This window comes from Dermacentor andersoni, chromosome 2, assembly GCF_023375885.2.
Source record: "Dermacentor andersoni chromosome 2, qqDerAnde1_hic_scaffold, whole genome shotgun sequence".
NCBI lineage: Eukaryota > Metazoa > Arthropoda > Arachnida > Ixodida > Ixodidae > Dermacentor > Dermacentor andersoni.
The window spans coordinates 244,348,298-244,373,684 of NC_092815.1; the positions used below are offsets into that span (position 1 = coordinate 244,348,298).

A 25,387-nucleotide genomic window follows, 5' to 3' on the forward strand; every position below is an offset into this window, starting at 1 on the left:
ATTGAAATCGCCAAGAAGAGCATAAGGTTCTGGCAATTGATCGATCAAGGAGTGAAATTCAAGTTTGTTCAGTTGGTAATGCGGGGGTATGTAAAGGGAGCAAATGGTGATGAGTTTGTTTAGTAGGACAACTCGAACCGCCACTGCTTCAAGGGGCGTTTGTAGCTGTAGAGGTTGACACGCAATACTTCTATAAGTAAGAATCGCAACACCACCCGATGATGCGACGGCATCATCGCGATCTTTGCGAAACGTAACATACGTACGGAGAAAGTTTGTGTGTTTAGATTTTAAGTGTGTTTCCTGTAAACACAGCACTTTTGGATTATGTTTGTGGATGAGTTCTTGCAAATCATCAAGGTTTCTAAGGAGACCTCTGATGTTCCATTGAATGATTTGTGTATCCATGTTTAAGGTAAATTGGTGCTGTGTTTACGGAAACGGAGTGGATGCCTTATATTACAGAGCCCTTTCGAGGCCCTGTAATAGGTGTTTTGTTCTTTTTGAAGCGTTCGAGCGATTCTCGACGCTCCTTAGGCGTTTGGTGCGCCTTGGGGACAGGTGTAGTGTCCATTGCCTCGTGTGAGACGCCGGACAAGCGCTCTTGCGAGCGAGAGGTTTTCAGAGGGAGTCCCGCCTTGGAGGGCAAGACCCCTGCGCCCACCAGCCCGGAGGTCGATGGGGCTCCCAGAGGGATCTGGCTACGCTGGCCGCTGCCAGCGCTGGAGGGGGCCTCGGAGGTTGGGGCAGCCTCGGCTGCGCCCACCTTCGGGGTCGATGGCTCCGTCTGCTCTGTTGGCGGAGCAGCGCTAGCTGCAACCACCGTGGGGGCAGATGGCGTGACTGGCGACTCACTGCTTGTGAGCCGGACAGCCGCCGGAGGCCGTTGTGACGCTGCCCCCTGACGCGCCACATCGGCAAAGGTTTTCTTGGGCAGGTATGATACCCGCCTCCGTGCCTCCTTGAAAGTTATGTTTTCTTTGACTTTGATTGTAACGATTTCCTTTTCTTTTTTCCAGGCAGGGCACGACCGCGAGTACGCGGCGTGCTCGCCATCACAGTTAACACAATGTGGAGTTAAGTTAAGTTGTGGGGTTTTACGTGCCAAAACCACTTTCTGATTATGAGGCACGCCGTAGTGGGGGACTCCGGAAATTTCGACCACCTGGAGTTCTTTAACGTGCACCTAAATCTAAGTACACGGGTGTTTTCGCATTTCGCCCCCATCGAAATGCGGCCGCCGTGGCCGGGATTCGATCCCGCGACCTCGTGCTCAGCAGTCCAACACCATAGCCACTGAGCAACCACGGCGGGTAACACAATGTGGAGTGTTCTGGCACGTTTCGGAAGAATGTTCTTTGTCACTGCACTTGGCACAAGTCAGCCGGCCTCGACAGTTCTGTGAACTGTGGCCGAAACGTTGGCACTTAAAGCATCTGAGAGGATTGGGAACGTATGGCCGAACACGAAGTTTGATATAACCGGCTTCGATAGACTCGGGAAGGACACTTGAGCCGAAGGTGAGTATCAGGTGTTTCGTCTTGATCTCTTTTGAATGAATGAATGTTTGGTTTTTATTGGCGCAAGGGCCAGGTGTGGCCAAAGAGCGCCAAGCCAGTGTTGATGAATTCGCAATGTTGTTATGAGTTCAATGAGGTTGATGAGACGCGGCTGTAAAGGGGCCTTAAAAATAGTCGCTCTAGAGTGCGTAAAATCTATCTGTTATAAGACTATGTAATGATACTGACATGTTCTATGAGCAATAAAGTCTATCGTGAGAGAATGATGCATTATAAAAGATATGCGAGATAGTAAAATTACCTGAAGCACTACTGCCTCGCCAGAGCCCTTGAAACACAAGGGCCTGGAGGCATATGCTATACAGTATGACTATCACAGCGGCATCCTCTCAAGAGAGGAAGCGCTACGAATGTATAGGACTAATAATGTGTAGCACAACATCTCTGAGGAAACCTAGGACACTGTTTGTATTAAAAAGCGGTTCTGGACCGAGAAACATTACAGGATGAAGAGGAATGTGTTGGCGGTATGCTAAGGAAAAATGTCTCCTTCTCTCAGATTCGGCTTTCCGACACTCCAGGAGGACGTGGAGCACGGTCAGCCTGTCCCCGCATCTGCCACAGGTTGGAGGGTCATTTCCGGTGAGTAAAAAGTTATGGGTGCCAAATGTGTGTCCTATTCTAAGACGACAGAATAGGACGTCTGTCCGGCGTGATTTTATTGCAGAAGGCCAGAACCCTAATTGTGGTTTTATTACGTGCAGCTTATTACTTGTTTCCCTGTCCCACAAGCGTTGCCAGTAGTTTCGCAGTTTCCTGCGCAAGAAGGGCCTTAGATCTGTGACAGGGACTGCAGCAGTAGGATGAACAGAATACGATGCAATTGATGTGGCCATCTGGTCCGCCAGAACGTTACCTTCGATGCCCCTATGACCCGGCACCCAGCATATGATGACATGCTGGCTACATATATACGCTTTACATAGGACGGAATATAGTTCATTGATTACTGGATTTTTGTGCTTACAAAATGACATCAATGCCTTCACAGCGCTTAGGGAGTCCGTATATACAACAGATTTTTTGAGTTTTGTTTTCCTTATATGCTTTACAGCCGACAGTAGTGCGTAGGCCTCAGCCGTAAAGATGCTTGTTTCCGGATGCAGTACATCGGATACCGAGAAGGATGGGCCGACGGCTGCATAGGACACGCCCTCGCGTGACTTCGATGCGTCTGTGTAGAACTCCGTGCAGGAGTGTTTGTATTGGAGTTCCCGGAAATGCATTTGTATTTCAATCTCTGAAGCGTGTTTTGTAACTTGCATGAAAGATATATCGCATTCTATGTGCTGCCACTCCCAAGGAGGTAGCAGCTTGGCTGGCTGCATTAGGCGGAGCTCGAGGAGTGGGACGTGCATTTCATCACTGAGCTCCCTCACACGCATCGAAAAAGGCCGTCTTACGGAAGGACGATTATGAAAGAGCGTAGCATATGTCATATCGTTAATGGTGATGATGATGATGATGTGTTGTGTTTAGTGGCGCAAGGGCCAGGTTTGGCCAAAGAGCGCCATGACAAGTGTTATTGATGATATGTGGTGTTTAATGGCGCAAGGGCCAGGTGTGGCCAAAGAGCGCCATGACAAGTGGTGATGTTGACGATGTATTATGGAGATGTGGCTTGGCTGTAAAGTGGCCTAAAAATAGTTGCTGTAAAGTGCATAAAATCTACGTGATATAAAATTATGGCGGTGACTAATGACGAATACTATGAACATTAAAATCCATCGTAAAAGAATGACATAGAATTGAAAATATATGAGATGGTAAAAATAGCTGGAGCACTGTTGCCTCGCCGGAGCCCTTGAAACACAAGGGCCTAGAGGCACGTGCTATACGAGAGAACTATCACAGCGCCATCCTCTGAAGAGAGGAGACGCTACGAACATGTCGGGCTAACAACATGCAATACAACATCTTTCAGGTAACTTAAGACTGCATTGGTGTCAAAGAGTGGTTCTGGGCCAAGTAACATAACAGGATGAAGGGGGATGTGCTGCCGGTATGCTAAGAGAAAATGTTTCCTTCTTTCAGATTCGGCTTCCCGACACTCCAGTAGAACGTGGAGGACTGTCAGCCTCTCCCCGCATCTACCACAGGTTGGAGGCTCGTTTCCCGTGAGTAAAAAGTTATGTGTTCCAAAAGTGTGTCCTATTCTTAGACGGCAGAAGAGGACATCTGTCCGGCGGGATTTTGTTACAGGAGGCCAGAAACCTAATTGTGGCTTTATTACATGCAGTTTATTATTTATTTCTTCGTCCCACATGCGTTGCCAGTGGTTTCGTAGTTTCCTTCTTAACAGAGGCTTCAGGTCTGTGACAGGGACTGAAGCAGTAGGATTAACTGCATTCAATGAAACTGATGTGGCCATCTGGTCCACTAGAACGTTACCCTGGATGCCCCTATGGCCAGGCAGCCAGCAAATAATCACATGCTGGTTAGATACATATGCCTTACATAACACGGAATAGAGTTCAATTATAACAGGATTTTTGTGCTTACAGAACGATATCAAAGACTTTACGACACTTAGGGAGTCTGTATATATAACTGATCTTTTGAGTTTTGATTTCCTTATATGCTTCACGGTCGATAATATTGCGTAGGCTTCAGCCGTAAAGATACTAGTTTCCCGATGCAGTACGCCGGATTCCGAGAAGCATGGGCCGACGGCTGCATAGGACACCCCGTCGTGCGACTTCGATGCGTCTGTGTAGAACTCCGTGCAGGAGTGTTTGTGTTGGAGTTCCCGGAAATGCATTTGGATTTCAATGTCTGAAGCGTGCTTTGTAAGTTGAACGAAAGATGTGTCGCATTGTATCAGCTGCCACTCCCAAGGAGGTAGCAGCTTGGCTGGAGGCATTAGGCAGAGCTCGAGGAGTGGGACATGCATTTGATCACTAAGCTCCCTCACACGTAGCGAGAAAGGCTGTCTTACTGAGGGACGATTATGAAAGAGTGTAGCATATGTCATATCGTTAACGGTAATGAAACATGGATGTTGAGGGTTAGAGTGGACTTTTAGGAAATAACTTTGGCTGATGTATGTTCTTTGAAAATGGAGTGACCACTCATTTGATTCTACATACAGACTTTCAATGGGACTTGTCCTAAAAGCGCCCGTGGCTAAGCGGATACCTAGATGGTGAATAGGGTCTAGCATTTTTAGCGCACTTGGGGCGGCAGAGTGATAAATCACGGCACCATAGTCTAGTCGTGATTGAATGAGGCTTTTATAGAGGTTCATTAAGCACTTTCTGTCACTACCCCACGTAGTCTGGGATAGAAGCTTGATTATGTTCATTGTTTTTAGACACTTTTCTTTAAGATGTTTAATGTGGGGGACGAAAGTGAGTTTGTAGTCAAGTATGACACCTAGAAATTTGTGCTCTTTGTTTACTGGTATCTGTTGTCCACACATTTGTAAGCAAGGATCCGGAACTAGGCCTCTCTTCCTTGTGAACAGCACACAAGAACTCTTTTGAGGATTGATTTTAAATCCGTTTTTCTCTGCCCACTGTGACACCTTGTTCAAACCATGCTGTACCTGTCTCTCGCAAACAGTGAGATTGCAGGATTTGAATCCTATCTGTATATCGTCTACGTAGACGGAGTAGAAAATAGCTGGTGGTAAAGATGCACGAAGCGTGTTCATTTTGACGACAAAGAGCGTGCAGCTGAGTACGCCACCCTGGGGTACCCCAGTTTCCTGTATGAATGTACGCGACAGTGCAGGACCTATTTTCACTCGAAATGTACGGTTCTCTAGGTAGCTCTCTATAATATTTAACATATTGCCGCGGATACCTATCGCGGAAAGATCGCGCAGGATTCCGTACCGCCAGGTTGTGTCGTACGCTTTTTCCATATCCAGAAATACAGATAAGAAAGATTGCTTGTGCACGAATGCATCGCGAATGCTCGCTTCGATGCGCACAAGATGATCGGTTGTAGATCGCCCTTCCCGAAAACCACACTGAAATGGGTCAAGCATTTTCCTGGACTCTAGGAGATGCACGAGACGGCGATTGATCATTTTTTCAAATACCTTACAAAGGCAACTTGTCAGGGCTATCGGGCGGTAACTTGCCACTGAGGAAGGATCTTTGCCTTGTTTCAAAACCGGGATCACTATAGCTTCTTTCCATGCAGTCGGGAGGTATCCCGCAGCCCAAATGGTGTTGAAAAGTGCGACTAGTGTAACTTGGGTGTCTTTATGTAAGTTTTTGATCATTTCATACATGATCCTGTCAGATCCCGGTGCAGAGCTCTTGCATGCACTCAAGGCAGCTCTCAACTCGGCAATGCTAAAAGGACAGTTGTATGGTTCATTCTGTTGACATTTTCTCATGAGTGGCTTACATTCTTCTATTTGTTTATATTTGAGAAAGGATTGCGAGTAATGGTTGGCACTTGACACGCTCTCAAAGTGCTCCCCAAGTGAGTCCGCCTGATCTTGTAGGGTATCGCCTTCTGTGTTTACCAAAGGGAGTGCATGTGCTTGTCGCCCTCTTATCCTATTGACCCTGTTCCAGGCTTTCGCCTCATCTCTGAACGAGTTAATACTCGATAGGAACTTTTGCCAACTTTCTCGTCTGGCCTGTCGGCGGGTTCGCCTGCCTTCGGATTTTACTTTTTTAAAGTTGACTAGATTCTCTGCAGTGGGAGAAGCGCGTAGCAACCCCCACGCCTTGTTCTGTTTTTTACGAGCGATCCTACAATCGTCGTTCCACCATGGGACACGTCGTTTGCAGGCCAAGCCTTTTACTTCTGATATGCATTTAAATGCGACATCTAATATGAATGCTGTAAAAAACTCGACTGCAGCGTCAATTCCTAACGAAGACAGGTCAGCCCATGAGATACTAGTTAGAGATCGAAATTTCTCCCAATCAGCCGTCTCAATCTTCCACCTAGGAGCGTATGGTGGATATTCGTTTTCTTTATATGATCTTAGCAGTATAGGGAAGTGGTCGCTACCGTAAGGGTTGTCGGTAACTTCCCATTCAAGTTCAGGCAGTACAGACGGGGAGACTATACTAAGATCTATTGACGAAAAGGATCGGTTTGCAAGAGAGTAATATGTGGGTTCTTTCTTATTGAGAAGGCACGCTCCAGAAGAAAAAAGGAACTGCTCAACAAGGCGACCTCGCGCATTTATACGAGAGTCGCCCCACAGGGAGCTGTGCGCATTGAAATCGCCAAGAAGAGCATAAGGTTCTGGCAATTGATCGATCAGGGAGTGAAATTCATGTTTGTTCAGTTGGTAATGCGGGGGTATGTAAAGGGAGCAAATGGTGATGAGTTTGTTTAGTAGGACAACTCGAACCGCCACTGCTTCAAGGGGCGTTTGTAGCTGTAGAGGTTGACACGCAATACTTCTATGAGTAAGAATCGCGACACCACCCGATGATGCGACGGCATCATCGCGATCTTTGCGAAACGTAACATACGTACGGAGAAGGTTTGTGTGTTTAGATTTTAAGTGTGTTTCCTGTAAACACAGCACTTTTGGATTATGTTTGTGGATGAGTTCTTGCAAATCATCAAGGTTTCTAAGGAGACCTCTGATGTTCCATTGAATGATTTGTGTATCCATGTTTAAGGTAAATTGGTGCTGTGTTTACGGAAACGGAAAGATGCCTTATATTGCAGAGCCCTTTCGAGGCCCTGTAATAGGTGTTTTGTTCTTTTTGAAGCGTTCGAGTGATTCTCGACGCTCCTTAGGCGCCTGGTGCGCCTTGAGGATAGGTGTGGTGTCCATTGCCTCTTGTGAGGCGCCGGACACGTGCTCTTGCGAGCGGGAAGTTTTCAGAGGGAGTCCCGCCTTGGAGGGCAAGACCCCTGCGCCCACCAGCCCGGAGGTCGATGGGGCTCCCAGAGGGATTTGGCGGCGCTGGCCGCTGCCAGCGCTGGAGGGGGCCTCGGAGGTTGGGGCAGCCTCGGCTGCGCCCACCTTCGGGGTCGATGGCTCCGTCTGCTGGGTAGACGGAGCAGCGCTAGCTGCAACCGCCGCGGGGGCAGATGGCGTAACTGCCGACTCACTGCCTGTGGGTCGGACAGCCGCTGGAGGCCGTTGTGGCGCTGCCCCCTTACGCGCCACATCGGCAAAGCTACTCTTAGACAGGTATGACACCCGCCTACGTGCCTCCTTGAAAGATATGTTTTCTTTGACTTTGATTGTCACAATCTCTTTTTCTCTTTTCCAGGACGGGCAGGCGCGCGAGTATGCGGCGTGCTCGCCATCACAGTTGACACAGTGTGGAGTCTTTTGGCATGTTTCGGAGGAATGTTCAGTGTCACTGCACTTGGCACATGTCAGCCGGCCTCGACAGTTCTGTGAACTGTGGCCGAACCTTTGGCACTTAAAACATCTGAGAGGATTGGGCACGTACGGCCTAACACGAAGTTTGATATAACCAGCCTCGACGGACTCGGGGAGGACACTTGAACCGAAAGTGAGTATCAGGTGTTTCGTATTGATCTCTTTACCGTCTCGCCTGATCTTAATTCGCTTAACATTTATGACATTCTGTTCACTGAAGCCGTCCAAGAGTTCAGCTTCAGTGAGCTCTAGCATGTCATCGTCCGAGACAACGCCGCGGGTGGTGTTCATGGTACGGTGCGGAGTTACTGTTATTTGGGTCTCCCCAAATGAGACAAGTTTCGGCAGTTTCTCGTACTGCTTCTTATCGTGGAGCTCCAAGAGAAGGTCACCACTTGTCATTCTCGACGCCTTATATCCTGTTCCAAAAACTTCAGTTAAAGCCTTCGAAACAAGGAACGGTGAAATGTTACGCACTAGTTTGTCTGGGTTTTCTGAGTGAATCACATGGTATTTAGGAAAGTTCTGGACTTGTCGTCCGAAAAACTGAAAGAGATCTTCGGTGCGCCCTCGTTTGTGAGGGCGATCAGGGAGTTTGGGGAAAGAAGTTTCCATGAAATATATAAAAATTCGGCAACAGCGCCGACCACCCACCACGGAGCCCAACGAGGGGACGCGGCAGAGCTTGCATCCAAGTCTGCACGACGCCAGTCGTACGCCGTCACTATAACCGAATATGGTGTACCCAAGGTTGGATAGCCACACAGGGTTAACCCTTGCCGCCAAGAAGAAGGAAGTAAATAGAAGAGAGGAGGAGACAGGAAAGGTGGAAAGTAAGGGAAAGACGAAGGTTGTAGGAAGAGAGAGACAGGAAAAGGCGACTGCCGATGTCCTCCAGGTGGGTCAGCCTGGAGGTGCCGTCTGTGTGAAGCCGAGGCCGAAGAGGTGTGTTGCCTCCGCCGGGGGGCCTTAAAGGTCCAAACACCCAGCATCGACTCAACCCCCAGGATCCCCTTTTCCCCAGACACGGCTAAGCCGCGCACGGCTACACGCGGGAGGGTCCAACCCTCGTGTGCTCGGGTCCGTGGTGTCGCAACACACCAAACGCCTGCTGACGCAGACGCCCCTGCGGGGGTCGTTAATGGTATTAAAACATGGATGTTCAGGGTTAGAGTGGACTTTCAGGAAATATGTTTGGCTAATGTATGTTCTCTGGAGATGGAGTGACCACTCATTTGATTCGACATACAAACTTTCAATGGGACTTGTCCTAAAAGCGCCAGTGGCCAGTCGAATTCCTAAATGGTGAACCGGATCTAGCATCTTTAGCGCGCTCGGGGCTGCAGAATGATAAATCACGGCACCGTAGTCCAATCGTGATCGAATGAGGCTTTTGTGAAGATTCATCAAACATTTTCTGTCGCTGCCCCATGTTGTATGGGATAAAATTTTCAGTAAGTTCATTGTTTTTAAGCATTTCACCTTGAGGTACTTTATGTGTGGAATAAATGTTAGTTTAGAGTCAAGTATGATACCTAAGAACTTGTGCTCTTTGTTCACAGGGATTTGCTGGCCATACATTTCAATATTGGGATCTGCGACGAGGCCTCTCTTTCTTGTGAAAAGCACACAAGAACTTTTGTTCGGGTTCACTTTAAATCCGTTTTCCTCTGCCCATTTAGATACTTTGTTCAAGCCCTGTTGTACTTGCCTCTCACACACGGCAAGGTTGCAGGATTTGAAGCCTATTTGTATATCATCTACGTAAACAGAATAAAAAATGGCTGGCGGTAATGAAGCACGAAGGCTGTTCATTTTCACGATAAAGAGTGTGCAACTAAGCACACCTCCTTGAGGTACACCATTTTCTTGTATGAAAGGTCGCGACAGTACATTGCCGATTTTCACGTGGAAGGTACGTTTGGACAGATAGCTTTCTATTATATTTAGCATATTTCCACGGATGCCCATCCCCGACAAGTCTCGCAAGATCCCGTATCGCCACGTCGTGTCGTACGCCTTCTCCATGTCGAGGAATATCGATAAGAAGAACTGTTTATGTACAAATGCATCGCGGATATTTGCTTCAATGCGTACAAGATGATCAGTTGTGGACCGCCCTTCTCTAAAGCCACACTGATAGGGATCAAGCATGTCATTCAGTTCAAGGAAATGTATTAGTCTACGATTAATCATCTTTTCGAATAGCTTACAAAGACAACTTGTTAGAGCTATCGGGCGATAACTTGCCGCCAAGGAAGGGTCTTTACCCAGCTTCAAGACGGGAATTACAATAGCTTCCTTCCATGAGGATGGGAGGTATCCGGCAGCCCAGATAGAGTTGAAAAGTGCCAGAAGTGTCATTTGTGTGTCTTCATGCAAGTTTTTAATCATGTCATAGATGATTCTGTCAGCTCCCGGTGCAGAGCTTCTACATGTGTTCAATGCAGCTTTAAGCTCGGCAATATTAAAAGGACGGTTATAAGGTTCATCCGGACGGCATTTACGATCAAGTGTCTTAAGTTCAGCTAATTGTTTATATTTGAGGAATGATTTTGTGTAATGTGTGGAGCTTGATACTTGTTCGAAGTGTTCGCCCAGAGCGTTCGCCTGGTCCTCTAAGGTAGTCCCTTCGTCGTCCACTAAGGGCAGAGGGTGGATTTGTTGCCCCTTTATCTTTCGTACGCCATTCCATACTTTGGACTCTTGAGTGTAGGAAGTGATGCCCGAGAGAAATCGCTCCCAGCTAGCCCTCCTTGCCTGTCTCCGTGTGCGCCTTCCTTCTGACTTTGCGAGCTTAAATTCTATGAGGTTTTCTGCTGTCGGGGAGCGGCGCAGCAAACCCCACGCTTTGTTTTGTTTCTTTCGTGCCAGTCTACACTGTTCATTCCACCAGGGTACCCGTCTTTTATAAGAGAAACCTTGTGTTTGGGGAATGAACTTTTCAGCTGCGTCGATTATAAAATAAGTAAAATATGCTACTGCATTGTCTAAGTTAAAATCAGTGATAAAATCTCGTGATAAGTAAGTTGCTTCCTTAAAATCATTCCACTCGGCGGAGGCTAGTTTCCATCGGGGTGTATGTAGGGGGCATTCATATTGAGGCGTTGACTTTAACATTACAGGGAAGTGGTCACTTCCATAGGGATTTTTGATTACGTGCCATTGCAAGTCCGGGTAAATTGAAGCCGAGCCAATAGACAGGTCTATAGATGAATATGAATTATTATGAATATTATAATAAGTTGGCTCCTTCTTGTTGAAGAGGCATGCACCGGAGTTCACTAGAAAATTTTCAATTAAACGACCTCTCGCGTCACATCGCGAGTCCCCCCACATGGTGTGGTGTGCATTAAAATCGCCTGCGAGTATGTATGGGTGCGGAAGCTGGTCAATGAGTTTATAAAAATCACTTTTTTCCAGATGAAAGTTAGGCGGTATGTATATGCAACATACAGTGATCAATTTATTAAAAAGAATTGCCCGAATTGACACTGCCTCAAGGGGCGTCTGAAGGGCGACCTGGTGACAAGCTACGGACTTGTCTACAACTATTGCTACACCGCCAGACGAGGTATTCGCCTCGTTGCGGTCTTTACGGTAGATGGCGTACTGACAAAGAAAGTTTGTTTGTGTGCATTTAAGATGTGTCTCCTGAACACACAGCACCTTTGGGTTATGTTTGTGTAAGAGTTCTTTAATGTCATCGAGGTTATGGATAAGACCTCTAATGTTCCAGTGTATTATTTGTGTAGCCATATTGTTCGTGTTTTTATGCTGTGTGTCAAGAGGAGTCAGGTTAGAGAAATGACTTACGGAGCCTTTTCAGGCCCCGTGATTATGGTACGGGTTTTGTCCTTCTTGGAGCGGTCGCGAGAATCGCGCTGCTCCCGAGGCGCTAGATGCGCCTTCTGGCTCGGGGTTGTGTCCATTGACTCCTGGGAGCCGCTGGACTTCCGCTCACTAGAGCGGGGTGTTTTCAGGGTAGGCCTTGCCTCGAAAAGCAGGGCCTTGGAGGCCACCAACCCAGAGGTCGATGGGCCCTCCTTCGGGGACGGCGCAGCAGCGCTGGCTGCTGACGCCAGGGGGGCTGGTGGCACGGCCGCAACCACGCTCGTTGTGGTCTGGGCCGGAGCCGGAGTCTGCTGCGACGCTGCCCCCTTGCGCGCCGCACCAGCATACCCTGAGGTATGGAAAAAGGAAACACGTTTCCGCGCTTCTTGAAAAGAGATGTTTTCTTTTATTTTCATTGTTATTATGTCTTTTTCTTTTTTCCATGTGGAACAGGTTCGAGAGTATGCTGCGTGTCCACCGTCACAGTTGGGACAGTGGGGTGTGCCATTACAGTTGTTGGATTCGTGTTCGTGGTCGCCACACTTTGCACAGGTTAGTCGGCCACGGCAGCTTTGCGAACCATGGCCATACCTCTGACACTTGAAGCATCTACGGGGGTTTGGGATGTAAGGCCTGACTCGAAGTTTTGTATATCCTGTTTCTAAGGTTTCTGGCAAAACGCTGGACGCAAAGGTGAGGATGAGATGTTTAGTTGGGATATCTTGGTTGTCTCGCTTGATCTTTATTCTTTGCACCTGAATCACATTGTGTTCTTTCCAGCCCTCCAGGAGCTCTTCCTCGCTTAGGCTCAATAGATCTTCATCAGATATGACTCCTTTAGATGTGTTCAGTGATCGGTGGGGGGTAACAGTGATTTTCACATCACGGAACGCTAAGAGACTGGAGAGTTTTCCATGCTGTACAGTGTCGCGGACCTCAAGAAGAAGGTCGCCACTGCTCAGTTTCGTCACTTTGTAGCCAGCACCTAGTGTTTCGGTAAGGCATTTAGCTACGATGAAAGGTGAGATAGTTCTGACTGTCTTTTCAGGATCTTGACTGTGTATTACATGGTAGCGGGGGAAAGTTTCTTTGCGCTGGCTGAATAGTTGGAAAGTTTCTTCGGTGCGCCCTCTTTTTGAAAGAGGACGATCGGAAAGGGGGGGGAATGACGTGTTAGCCATGCAGAATTCATTTATTTCGGCAGCTACGCCAGCCGCCCACCACCGAGCCCAACAAGGGGACGCCACGAGTCCGGGAGGAAACGCAGACGCCAGCTGTACGTAGCCACTATAACCTAATATAACATACCCAAGGTTGGATACATACACCAGGTTAACCCTTGCCGCCTAGAAATTCGGAAGTGAGAAGAAGTGATAAGAAGACAGGAAAGAAGAGATAGCGAGAGGGAAAGCAAAAGATTGAATAGAGGGACAGGAAAAGGCGACTGCCGATTTCCTCCAGGTGGGTCAGTCTGGAGGTGCCGTCTATGTGAAGCCGAGGCCGAAGAGGTGTGTTGCCTCCGCCGGGGGGCCTTAAAGGTCCAAACACCCAGCATCGGCTCAACCCCCAGGATCCCCTTTTCCCCAGACACGGCGAAGCCGCGCACGGCTACACGCGGGAGGGTCCAACCCTCGTGTGCTCGGGTCCGTGGTGTCGCAACACACCAAACGCCTGCTGACGCAGACGCCCCTGCGGGGTTGATCTCTTTTCCATCTCGCCTCATCTTAATTCGTTTAACATTTATTACATTCTGGTCACTGAAGCCCTCCAAGAGTTCAGCCTCAGTGAGCTCCATCAAGTCATCGTCAGAGACAACACCACGGGTGGTGTTCATCGTGCGGTGCGGGGTTATAATTATTTGGGTTTCCCCAAATGACACTAGTGTTGACAATTTTTCATATTGTTTTTGATCGTGGAGCTCCAAGAGGAGATCCCCGCTTGCCATCCTCGACGCCTTATATCCAGGACCAAAGGCTTCTGTCAATGACTTCGAGACAAGGAAGGGTGAGATAGTTCTTACTGGTTTATCTGGTTTTGCAGAATGGATAACATGGAAGCGCGGGAAGGATTCTTTTTGGCGGCCAAAAAATTGGAAGACTTCATCGGTGCGCCCTCTTTTCTGAGGGCGATCAAGTAGTGGAGGGAAGGAAGTAGCCATGTGTGGACGTGTAGTTTTCGGCAGCAACGCCAGCCACCCACCATGGAGTCCAACAAGGGGACGCTGCAGGGCCTGAAAAACAGGGCCTGCAAACGCCAGCTGTACGTTGCCACTATAACCCAATATGGCATAACCAAGGTTGGCTACTCACACAAGGTTAACCCTTGCTGCCAGGAAGGTCGGAAGTAATAAAGAAATGAGAAGGAGACAGGAAAGGTGGAAAGTAAGAAAAAGACGAAGGTTGTAGGGAGAGAGAGACAGGAAAAGGCAACTACCGATTTCCCCCGGGTGGGTCAGTCCGGGGGTGCCGTCTACGTGAAGCAGAGGCCAAAGAGGTGTGTTGCCTCCGCCGGGGGGCCCTAAAGGTCCGGACACCCGGCATCGGCTCAACCCCCAGGATCCCCCTTTCCCCGGACACGGCTAAGCCGCGCACGGCTACACGCGGGAGGGTCCAACCCTCGTGTGCTCGGGTCCGTGGTGTCGCAACACACCAAACGCCTGCTGACGCAGACGCCCCTGCGGGGGGCGTATAGGCTTTCGATCGGGCTGGTTCTGAAAGCACCAGTGGCTAGTCGGATACCTAGATGATGGACAGGATCAAGCATCCTTAGCGCGCTCGGAGCGGCAGAGTTATACACTACGGCCCCATAATCCAATCGTGACCGTATTAGGCTCTTGTAGAGATTCATTAGACACTTTCTGTCACTACCCCACGTAGTCTTGGATAGAAGTTTCATTAAGTTCATTGTTTTTAGACATTTTTCTTTCAGATATTTGATGTGCGGAATGAAAGTGAGTCTATCGTCAAGTATAATACCTAGGAATTTGTGCTCTTTGTTGACAGGAATTTGTTGTCCACACAGTTCTAAGCAAGGATCGGGGACCAGGCATCTCTTCCTTGTAAACAGCACACAAGAACCCTTTAGAGGATTGATTTTAAAACCATTTTTCTCTGCCCACCCTGACACCTTGTTCAAACCATGCTGTACCTGTCTCTCGCATACTGCGAGGTTACAGGATTTGAAGCCTATTTGAATGTCGCCCACATAGACGGAATACAAAATGGCTGGTGGTAAAGAGGCACGAAGCGTTGTCATTTTAACAATAAAAAGTGTGCAACTGAGCACGCCTCCCTGGGGTACACCAGTTTCTTGTGTAAAAGGACGTGACAGCACATTGCCGACTTTTACACGGAATGTGCGATTGGACAAATGATGATGTGTGGCGTTTTATGGCGCAAGGGCCAGTTATGGCCAAAGAGCGCCATGACAAATGTAATGTTTAAAGTGCATTGTGAATGGTGTAGACAATGAATTCCTCATGATATATCTAAGATGGCTGTAAAGAGGCCTAAAATCTGTTGCTGTGAATGGCGTAAAATGTATTGTTGCTAAAATAATGACACGTAGTAGTGCTGTGGGCTATGGCAATGATTAAAGGCATGATGCGATAAAACGTTGATACGTTAAAGGCCCGATGCGATAAAACGTTGATACGTTAAAGGCACGATGCGATAAAACGTTGATACACTAGAGGCATGGTGCGATAAAACATAACGTTGACATTTTAGCTTCAAGAATTTCTTTGAGTACAGGGGCTGTTATAGTGCGCTAAAAGTTCCCTGGCCAAATTATTTCGAGAGACTCTGTTTCAGCTAAAAACTCTAAAACTAGTTTCGGATTAAAAAGCGGTTCATTGCTGAGAAAAAATTTCGGGTGAAGAGGAATATTTTCGCGATATGCGGAAATGAAATACTTTTTCCTCTGTGCTTCTATTGCAGGGCATTCAATAAGAACGTGCACGACTGTGAGACTTTGGCCGCACTTACTACAAGAGGGCGGATGCCCCCTAGTCAAGAGGTAAGAGTGAGTGCCGTAGGTGTGTCCTATTCTTAATCGGCAAAGGAGCACTTCGTTATAACGTGATGTTCTCTCCGATACCCAATATCCTAATTTGGGTTTTATCAAGTGCAGTTTATTTGATATCTCAGCATTCCACTGTTGCTGCCAATGGAATTTGAGCTTGTGACGCAGGTATGCTTTAAGATCTGTGGCTGGGATGGGTATGTTTATATCCGTGTCACTAAAAGCTACTGAAGTAGCTTTCTCGTCAGCAGCTTCATTGCCCTTTATGCCACAATGGCCAGGTACCCAGCATAGGATGATCGTTTGTTTAGCACTATAAGCTGAGCATAGCAATGTATACAGTTCGTTAAAGACAGTGTTTTTATGTTTACATACGTTCATAAGGGCTCGCACTACACTCAGTGAGTCTGTGAATACTATAGCCCTAGTAAGATTCGTTTCCCTGATGTGCTTCACTGCAGAGAGTATTGCATATGCTTCCGCTGTAAAGATACATGTATGTGGGTTCAATGTACCGGATATTAAGAATGCTGGTCCTAGTGCTGCGTAAGCAACCCCAGAAGAAGACTTAGAGGCATCTGTGTAGAATTCAGCACAAGAATATTTCTCCTGAAGTTCAAGAAAATGTGACCGTATGTGTGCCTCAGGTGCTCCTTTTGATATTTCTGCAAACGACACGTCACACTCGATAGTCTTCCACTCCCAAGGCGGTGGAAGCCGCGTAGTTGCCATTATGATATTCTCTAAAATCGGCGCACCTGTTTCTTCGGACAATGTTTCCAACCGAAGGGACAGAGGAGGTCTAGTGCCTGGGCGGTTACGGAAAAGCCTAGCCGTAGACAGGTCGTAAATAACTGAATGGCATGGATGATGGAAATCTGATTTCGCTTTGAGGGCGTATGAGAGACTTAAATATGTTCTTTGAAGATGTAGGGACCATTCGTTAGACTCTGCATACAGGCTTTCTACGGGGCTAGTCCTGAACGCACCAGTAGCGAGACGGATACCCAAGTGGTGAACGGAATCGAGCATCTTCAAAGCACTAGGCGTCGCAGAGTTATACACAATGGCTCCGTAGTCAAGGCGTGACCGTATTAGGCTTTTGTACAAGCTCAAGAGGCATCTTCTGTCACTTCCCCAAGATGTGCGGGACAAGAGCTTCAGTAGATTCATTGTCCTCAAGCATTTCATTTTCAGATATTTTAAGTGTGGGATAAAAGTTAGTTTGGAGTCTAAAATGAGACCTAGAAATTTATGTTCATGACTAACAGATAGCCGTTCTCCATTAAGATTAATAGCGGGCTCCGGTATTACCCCTCTCTTATTGGCGAAAAGAATGCATGTACTTTTTTCAGGGTTTAGTTTAAAGCCGTTCTCATCTGCCCACTTAGACAACTTATTCAGGCCAAGCTGCACTTGTCGCTCGCAGATACTAAGATTACATGACTTGTAACCTATTTGGATATCATCCACGTATACGGAATAAAACATTGTACGTGGTATGATGGTATGGAGCGAATTCATTTTTACAAGGAATAAAGTACAGCTCAGCACTCCACCTTGTGGCACACCTGTTTCCTGAGTAAATAGACGAGACAGGACATTACCAACACGAACACGAAATGTGCGGTTGCACAGATAACTTTGAATCACCTTCAGCAAGTTGCCTCGGACGCCCATTGCAGCTAGATCACGAAGAATTCCGAAACGCCAAGTTGTATCGTATGCTTTCTCCATGTCTAAAAATACCGATAGGAAAAACTGTTTGTGCACAAAGGCATCCCGGATATTTGTCTCGATACGGACAAGTTGATCTGTTGTGGATCTATGTTCCCTGAAGCCGCACTGCAAGGGATCTAGTATCTTGTTAGTTTCAAGAAAATGCACCAAGCGACGGTTAGTAATTTTCTCAAAAAACTTACACAGGCAGCTCGTTAGGGCTATAGGCCTATAGCTGCTGGTCAAAGACGGGTCCTTGCCTTCTTTCAGAATCGGGATTATGAGTGCTTGCTTCCAGGCTGACGGGATGTAGCTGGCAGAGAATATGGCGTTAAAAAGGGAGAGGAGCGTTTTGTGTGCTTCGGGATGGAGGTGTTGAATCATCTCGTAAATTATTCGATCGGTGCCCGGAGCTGATTTATTAAAACTATGTAGTGCAGCCTGAAATTCAGCCATATTGAAAGGACGGTTGTACGATTCATTGCTCTTTCCTTTTAGGTCCAGAGGCCGTCTCTCAGCTTGTTTCTGGTATCTAAGGAATGCATCCGAGTAATGGAATGGGCTAGAAATGTTTTCAAAATGTGCCCCAAGAGTGTCAGCTTGGTCCTGAAGGGTATTTCCTTGCGTGTTTACTAATGGTAGAGGATGAGTTTGCCGACCTTTGATTTTATTCACCCTATTCCAGGCTTTTCGTTCGTCAGTATAAGAGTTGATGCTAGAAATATATCTTTGCCAGCTCTCCCTTTTGGCACGGCGTCGCGTTCTTCTACCCTCAGACTTTATTTTCTTGAATATGATCAAATTCTCCGTAGTTGGAGTGTCTCGAAGGTTGTTCCAAGCTTTATTTTGATTTCTACGCGCTTTCTTGCAGTCATCGTTCCACCATGGAACACGTCGCTTACAGGACAATCCATTTGTTACGGGGATACATACTGATGCTGCATCAACTATGAACGCCGTGAGATATGTCACTGCATCTTCGATAGATAGATTACAGATGTCGTTCCAAGTCAAATGTGTCAGCTCCCTATATCGTGTCCAATCGGCACAATCGACTTTCCACCGGGAGACATGTGGGGAGCACTCGTCACCTTTTGTTAGTTTTATGACAATGGGGAAATGATCGCTCCCGTAAGGATTCTTAATTACGTTCCACTCCAGATGCGGCAAGAGTAAACTCGATGCGATGCTTAAATCGATAGATGAGAATGTTTTGTTTGCGACACTGTAAAATGTAGGTTCTTTCCCATTAAGCAAGCAAGCATCTGTAGTGAGGAGGAAGTTTTCAACTAAGCGTCCTCTGGCATCACAACGACGGCTTCCCCAAAGGGTGTTGTGTGCATTAAAATCTCCAACGACAATGTAGGGTTCGGGCAGTTCATGGATAAAGGTGTGAAATTCTGTTTTTGAAAGTTGGTAGTTCGGGGGGATGTATACAGAGGTAATTGTGATCAGCTTGTCAAACAGTACCGCACGGACTGCAACTGCCTCTAGAGTTGTTTTAAGCTGTAGTTGCCGGCAAGCAACACATTTATCTACTATTATTGCCACGCCGCCAGACGAGGTGAGGGCGTCGTTGCGGTCTTTTCGATAAACGGTATACTGCCGGAGAAAGTTCGTGCGTGAAGGATTAAGATGTGTTTCTTGGACACACAGCACTTTTGGACTGTACTTATGTAAGAGTTCCTTTATGTCGTCTAGGTTGTGGAGTAAACCCCTGATGTTCCACTGTATTATTTGTGTATCCATGATGTATGTGTTTTGTGCTGTGTGCCTAAGAAATATGGATTAGATTATCTCACGAGACCTTTGCAGGCCCCGTGAAACGAGATCTCTCAATCTTCCGGGCGCGCTCGAGGGAGCTGCGCCGTTCCTTCGGCGTCTGAGACGCCATATTTGTATTTGTATCCATCACCTCATCTGAGGCGGTGGATAGTGCCTGCGCAGCGGGCACGTTCGCAGGGGTGGTGGGCCTATCTGCGCGCGCAGTGGCCTTGGGTCCAACAGGCCCGAGGGTCTGCTGGTCCTCCTTTGTGGGGGCCGGTACAGCGCTGGCTGTTCCAGCCGGGGGGGCTGATGGCGTGACTGCCGTCACACTCCGTGTGACTTGGGCGGCCGCCGAAGGATGTAGCGCTGCCCCCCGGCGCGCCACATCGGTGTAGGACGGACTAAATTGGTTCATCGAGAAGCGCTTGCGCGCCTCTTGGAAGGAAAGGTTCATTTTTACTTTAATTTCGATGATTTGTTTTTCTTTTTTCCAGGATGGACAAGAACGAGAGTATGCGGGGTGATCCCCTTCACAGATAGCGCAACGGATGGTGGAATTGCAAGTGTCGGACGAGTGCTCATTTGATGCACATTTTGCACAAGTAGTGCGCCCTCGGCAACTTTGAGAACCGTGCCCGAACCGCTGACACTTGAAGCATCGGCGTGGGTTAGGAATGTATGGCCTTACACGGAGTTTGCAGTATCCTGTTTCTATTGAGTCTGGTAAGTTGCTAGTTCCAAAAGTGATGATTATATGCCTAGTTGGTATTTCTTTGTTATCGCGCCTTATTTTTATCCTTTGTACCTTGACGACGTTCTGTTCTTGCCATCCTTCTAGCAATTCTTCTTCGGTAAGTTCGATAAGGTCATCTTCCGAGATGACAAAGCGCACTGTGTTCATCGACCTGTGCGGGCCGACAGAAACGGGAATGTCTCCAAATGCAACAAGTTTCGAGAGTTTGTCGTATTGTGGCTTGTCGCGAACTTCGAGTAGAAGATCGCCACTTCCCATCTTCGTCACTTTATAACCTGGGCCTATTGCGTCAGTGATAGATTTGGCTACAAGAAATGGTGATATCATTCTGACTGTCTTTGTTTCGTGCTGACTGTGGACAACGTGGAATTTAGGAAAGGACACTTTCGGTTGCATGAAAAAGTTGAACTGTTCATCGGTGCGCCCCCTCTTCAGGGAGCGATCAGGTAATGGGGGAAAAGCTTCTGCCATAAAAAATTGGAAAATTCGGCGGCGATGGTGGCCACCCACCACGGAGCCCAACAAGGGGACGTTACAGGATTCGAAGCCTGAAGACGCCAACCATGCATCGCCACTATAACCTACTATAAAATACCCAAGGTTGGATAATTACACCAGGTTAACCCTTGCCGCCAGGAAATACGGAAGTAAAAGAAGTGAAAAGAGGAGAGGAAAGATGTAAATGTGGGAGAGAAAGACGAAGATTGGAGAGGAGGACAGGAAAAGGCGACTGCCGATTTCCCCCGGGTGGGTCAGTCCGGGGGTGCCGTCTATGTGAAGCAGAGGCCAAAGGGGTGTGTTGCCTCTGCCGGGGGGCCTTAAAGGTCCAAACACCCAGCATCAGCTCAACCCCCAGGATCCCCCTTTCCCCAGACACGGCTAAGCCGCGCACGGCTACACGCGGGAGGGTCCGACCCTCGTGTGCTCGGGTACGTGGTGTCGCAACACACCAAACGCCTGCTTGCGCAGACGCCCCTGCGGGGGCGATTGGACAAATAGCTTTCTATGAGGTTTAGCATATTACCATGAATGCCCATTTCTGCCAAGTCTCTTAGGATCCCGTATCGCCACGTTGTGTCGTATGCCTTCTCCATATCGAGGAATATGGATAGGAAAAACTGTTTGTGTACAAATGCGTCACGGATGTTTGCTTCAATACGTACAAGGTGGTCAGTTGTGGAGCGCCCTTCCCTGAAGCCACACTGATAAGGATCAAGTATTTTGTTCTGTTCGAGGAAATGGATGAGGCGCCGATTTATCATTTTTTCAAACACCTTACACATGCAACTTGTGAGGGCTATCGGGCGGTAGCTTGCCACTGAGGAAGGATCTTTGCCTTGTTTTAAAACAGGGACCACAATGGCTTCTTTCCATGCAGTCGGAAGGTACCCTGCTTCCCAGATAGTGTTGAAAAGTGTAAGTAGTGTAACTTGCGTGTCATTGTGTAAGTGTTTCAGCATTTCATACATGATTCTGTCAGATCCCGGTGCAGAGCTCTTGCATGCGCTCAAGGCAGCTCTTAACTCTGCAATACTAAAAGGACGGTTGTATGGTTGATTTTGACGACATTTTCTGTTGAAAGGCTTACGTTCTTCTATTTGTTTGTATTTGAGGAAGGATTGTGAATAATTTGCTGAACTTGACACGTTCTCAAAATACTCCCCAAGTGAGTGTGCCTGGTCTTGCAGTGTATCGCCCTGTGTGTTTACCAGAGGGAGTGAATATGTTTGGCGCCCTCTAATTCTATTCACCCTGTTCCAGGCTTTGGCCTCATCTCTGAACGAGTTAATACTCGATAAAAACTTGTGCCAACTTTCTCTTTTGGCCTGTCGGCGGGTTCGCCTGCCTTGGGACTTTACTTTTTTAAAGTTCATAAGGTTCTCTGCTGTGGGAGAAGCGCGTAGCAACCCCCACGCCTTGTTCTGATTCTTACGGGCGATCCTACATTCGCTGTTCCACCACGGTACATGTCGTTTGCATGCCAGACCACTTACTTCGGATATGCATTTTGCTGCGGCATCTATTATGAACGCTGTAAAATACTCCACAGCGGCATCAATTTCTAGAGAAGACATATCAGCCCATGAGATGCTAGATAGATTTCGAAATTTCTCCCAGTCGGCTGTATCTATCTTCCACCTAGGAACTTGTGGAGGAAATTCATTTTCTTTGGATGTTCTTAGCAGTATAGGGAAGTGGTCGCTGCCGTAAGGGTTGTCGGCAACTTCCCATTCAAGTTCAGGCAGTACAGACGGGGAGACTATGCTAAGATCTATTGAAGAAAATGTTCTGTTTGCTAGAGAGTAATATGTGGGTTCCTTTTTATTCAGCAAGCACGCACCGGAAGAAAAGAGGAGCTGTTCAACAAGATGACCTCGCGCGTCTGTACGAGAGTCGCCCCACAGGGAGCTGTGCGCATTGAAATCGCCAAGAACAACATAAGGTTCTGGCAATTCGTCTATAAATGACTGAAATTCATGCTTGTTTAATTTGAAGTGTGGGGGTACATAAAGCGAGCAAATGGTGACGAGTTTATTTAAGAGAACAGCTCGAACCGCCACTGCTTCAAGGGGCGTTTGTAGCTGTAAACGCTGACAGGAAATATTTTTATGAACCAAAATGGCAACACCGCCTGATGATACGACAGCATCATCGCGATCTTTGCGAAACGTGACATACGGTCGGAGAAAGTTTGTGTGTTGTGGTTTTAAGTGTGTTTCCTGTAGACACAGCACTTTTGGATTGTGTTTTTGGATAAGCTCTTGCACGTCATCAAGGTTCCTGAGAAGTCCTCTGACGTTCCATTGAATTATTGGTGTATCCATATTGGTAGTAAATAAGTGCTGTGTATACAGAAACAGAAGTATTAATTACAGAGATTTCAGAGCTTAGGTTCCAGAGCTCTTTCGAGGCCCTGTAACCGGGGTTTTACTCTTTTTGAAGCGTTCGAGGGAACCTCGACGCTCCTTAGGCGCTTGGTGCGCCTTGAGGATGGGTGTAGTGTCCATTGCCTCTTGTGAGGCGCCGGACACGTGCTCTTGCGAGCGAGATGTTTCCCGAGAGAGTCCCGCCTTGGAGGGCAAGACCCCTGCGCCCACCAGCCCGGAGGTCGATGGGGCTCCCTGAGGGATCTGGCTGCGCCGGCTGTTGCCAGCGCTGGAAGGGGCCGGGGAGGTTGGGACAGCCTCGGCGGCGGCCACCTTCGGGGTCGGTGGTCCCTCATTCTGCGTCGACGGAGCAGCGCTAGCTGCAACCGCCGCGGGGGCAGATGGCGTAACTGCCGACTCACTGCCTGTGGGTCGGACAGCCGCCGGAGGCCGTTGTGACGCTGCCCCCTGACGCGCCACATCGGCAAAGGTTTTCTTGGGCAGGTACGATACCCGCCTGCGTGCCTCCTTGAAACTTATATTTTCCTTTACTTTAACTGTTACAATTTCCTTTTCTTTTTTCCAGGATGGGCACGCCCGCGAGTACGCGGCGTGCTCCCCATCACAGTTTACACAGTGGAGAGTATTCTCACAAGCTTCAGATGTGTGTTCGTGGGCACTGCATTTTGCACATGTTTGGCGGCCTCGGCAGCTCTGCGAGCTGTGGCCAAAGCGCTGGCATTTGAAACATCGGAGTGGGTTTGGCACGTACGGCCTGACACGGAGCTTGATGTACCCGGCCTCGATTGATTCGGGCAAGATACTTGATCCAAAAGTAATTATTAGGTGCTTCGTCTGAATCTCTTTTCCATCCCGCCTCATCTTAATTCTTCTGACATTGATCACATTTTGTTCGCTGAAGCCCTCCAGTAGTTCCGCTTCAGTCAGCTCAAGCAAATCATCATCTGACACAACACCACGGGTGGTGTTCATTGTACGGTGCGGGGTTACTGTTATGGGGGTCTCTCCAAATGACACTAGTTGCGGTAGTTTCTCATACTGTTTTGCATCGCGGAGCTCCAAGAGGAGGTCGCCGCTTGCCATCCTCGACACTTTGTAACCTTGACCAAAAATATCAGTTAGGGACTTTGAAACAAGGAATGGTGAGATGTTTCGCACTGCTTTGTTTGGCTTTTCGGAATGAATAACATGGAAGCGGGGAAAGTTCTGGGTTTGGCGTCCAAAAAACTTGAAGACATCTTCGGTGCGCCCTCGTTTCTGAGGGCGATCAGTAAGGGAGGGGAAAGAAGTTTCCATGAAAGATGTATGCATTCGGCAACAGCGCCGACCGCCCACCACGGAGCCCAACGAGGGGACGCGGCAGAGCTTGCGTACAAGTCTGCACGACGCCAGTCGTACGCCGTCACTATAACCGAATATGGTGTACCCAAGGTTGGATAGCCACACAGGGTTAACCCTTGCCGCCAGGAGAAAGGAAGTAAAAAGAAGAGAGAAGGAGACAGGAAAGGTCAAAAAGTGAGAGATAAAGACGAAGATTTGAGGAGGGAGAGACAGGAAAAGGCGACTGCTGATGTCCTCCAGGTGGGTCAGTCTGGAGGTGCCGTCTATGTGAAGCCGAGGCCGAAGAGGTGTGTTGCCTCCGCCGGGGGGCCTTAAAGGTCCAACACCCAGCATCGGCTCAACCCCCAGGATCCCCTTTTCCCCAGACACGGCTAAGCCGCGCACGGCTACACGCGGGAGGGTCCAACCCTCGTGTGCTCGGGTCCGTGGTGTCGCAACACACCAAACGCCTGCTGACGCAGACGCCCCTGCGGGGGTGTTTGAATAATTAGCCGAGCTAGATATGTTATAAAAATGTTCCCCAAGTATATTCGCTTGTTCTTGTAGTGTTGTTTGAGTGCCTGAAGGTGTAAGTATCGGTATCGTGTATGATGAGTAATCCCCCTTGAACTTCCTGACCTGTTCCCACATCCTTTTGGATGTGACGGTGCTGTTAATTGTCGATACATATTTTTGCCAGGAAGATTTTTCTGCCTGTCTCCGGATATATCTAGCTTTCGCTTTGGCTTGTTTAAAATTTAGAAGGTTGTTATGTGTTGGGTACCTGCGTAAGATTCCCCAGGCCTTATTTTGCTGTTTTTTTGCAACGGTGCATTCATGTGTCCACCACGGATTAAGCCTTTTGCGAACAACGCCGGAAGATTGCGGAATAGCCTTTTCGGCTGCAGAAATAATACAGTTAGTAATTTTTTCATTAATTTCGTCAATGCTTAAATCTCTTAAAGTAAGCTCCTCCAGCCTGGCACTTTCTGTGAAAACAGACCAGTCTGCCATTTGTAGTTTCCAGCGGCGCGGTTTGTAAGATATAATGAGTAGCGTTGATGTGAGGTTGATTATAGCAGGTAGATGATCACTGACATATGATGTCTTCAGTACATCCCATTTAAAATCGGTAAAAATGTCGGGAGAACAAAATGCTAAATCGATGCAGCTAAAA

At 47.9% G+C, this 25,387-nt stretch overlaps 1 protein-coding gene across 1 annotated transcript; it reads left to right on the top strand.

Annotated features, from left to right (window-relative positions):
- The first annotated feature begins 1,963 nt into the window (after positions 1-1,963).
- On the top strand, positions 1,964-12,366 carry LOC129387027 (uncharacterized). The gene is made up of 3 exons (XM_055075674.2): positions 1,964-2,162; positions 11,889-12,093; positions 12,193-12,366. Exons 1-3 carry the CDS (start codon positions 2,050-2,052, stop codon positions 12,334-12,336), a joined length of 462 nt encoding a protein of 153 aa, XP_054931649.1. The 5' UTR covers positions 1,964-2,049; the 3' UTR covers positions 12,337-12,366.
- Positions 12,367-25,387: the final 13,021 nt, after the last annotated feature.

Coding starts and splice junctions, on each gene's coding strand:
- LOC129387027 (XM_055075674.2), top strand. CDS start 2,050: ATGCTAAGGAAAAATGTCTCCTTCTCTCAGATTCGGCTTTCCGACACT. Junction 2,163..11,888: donor AGGTTGGAGGGTCATTTCCG/GTGAGTAAAAAG, acceptor GGGTGTTTTCAG/GGTAGGCCTTGCCTCGAAAA. Junction 12,094..12,192: donor CCGCACCAGCATACCCTGAG/GTATGGAAAAAG, acceptor CATGTGGAACAG/GTTCGAGAGTATGCTGCGTG.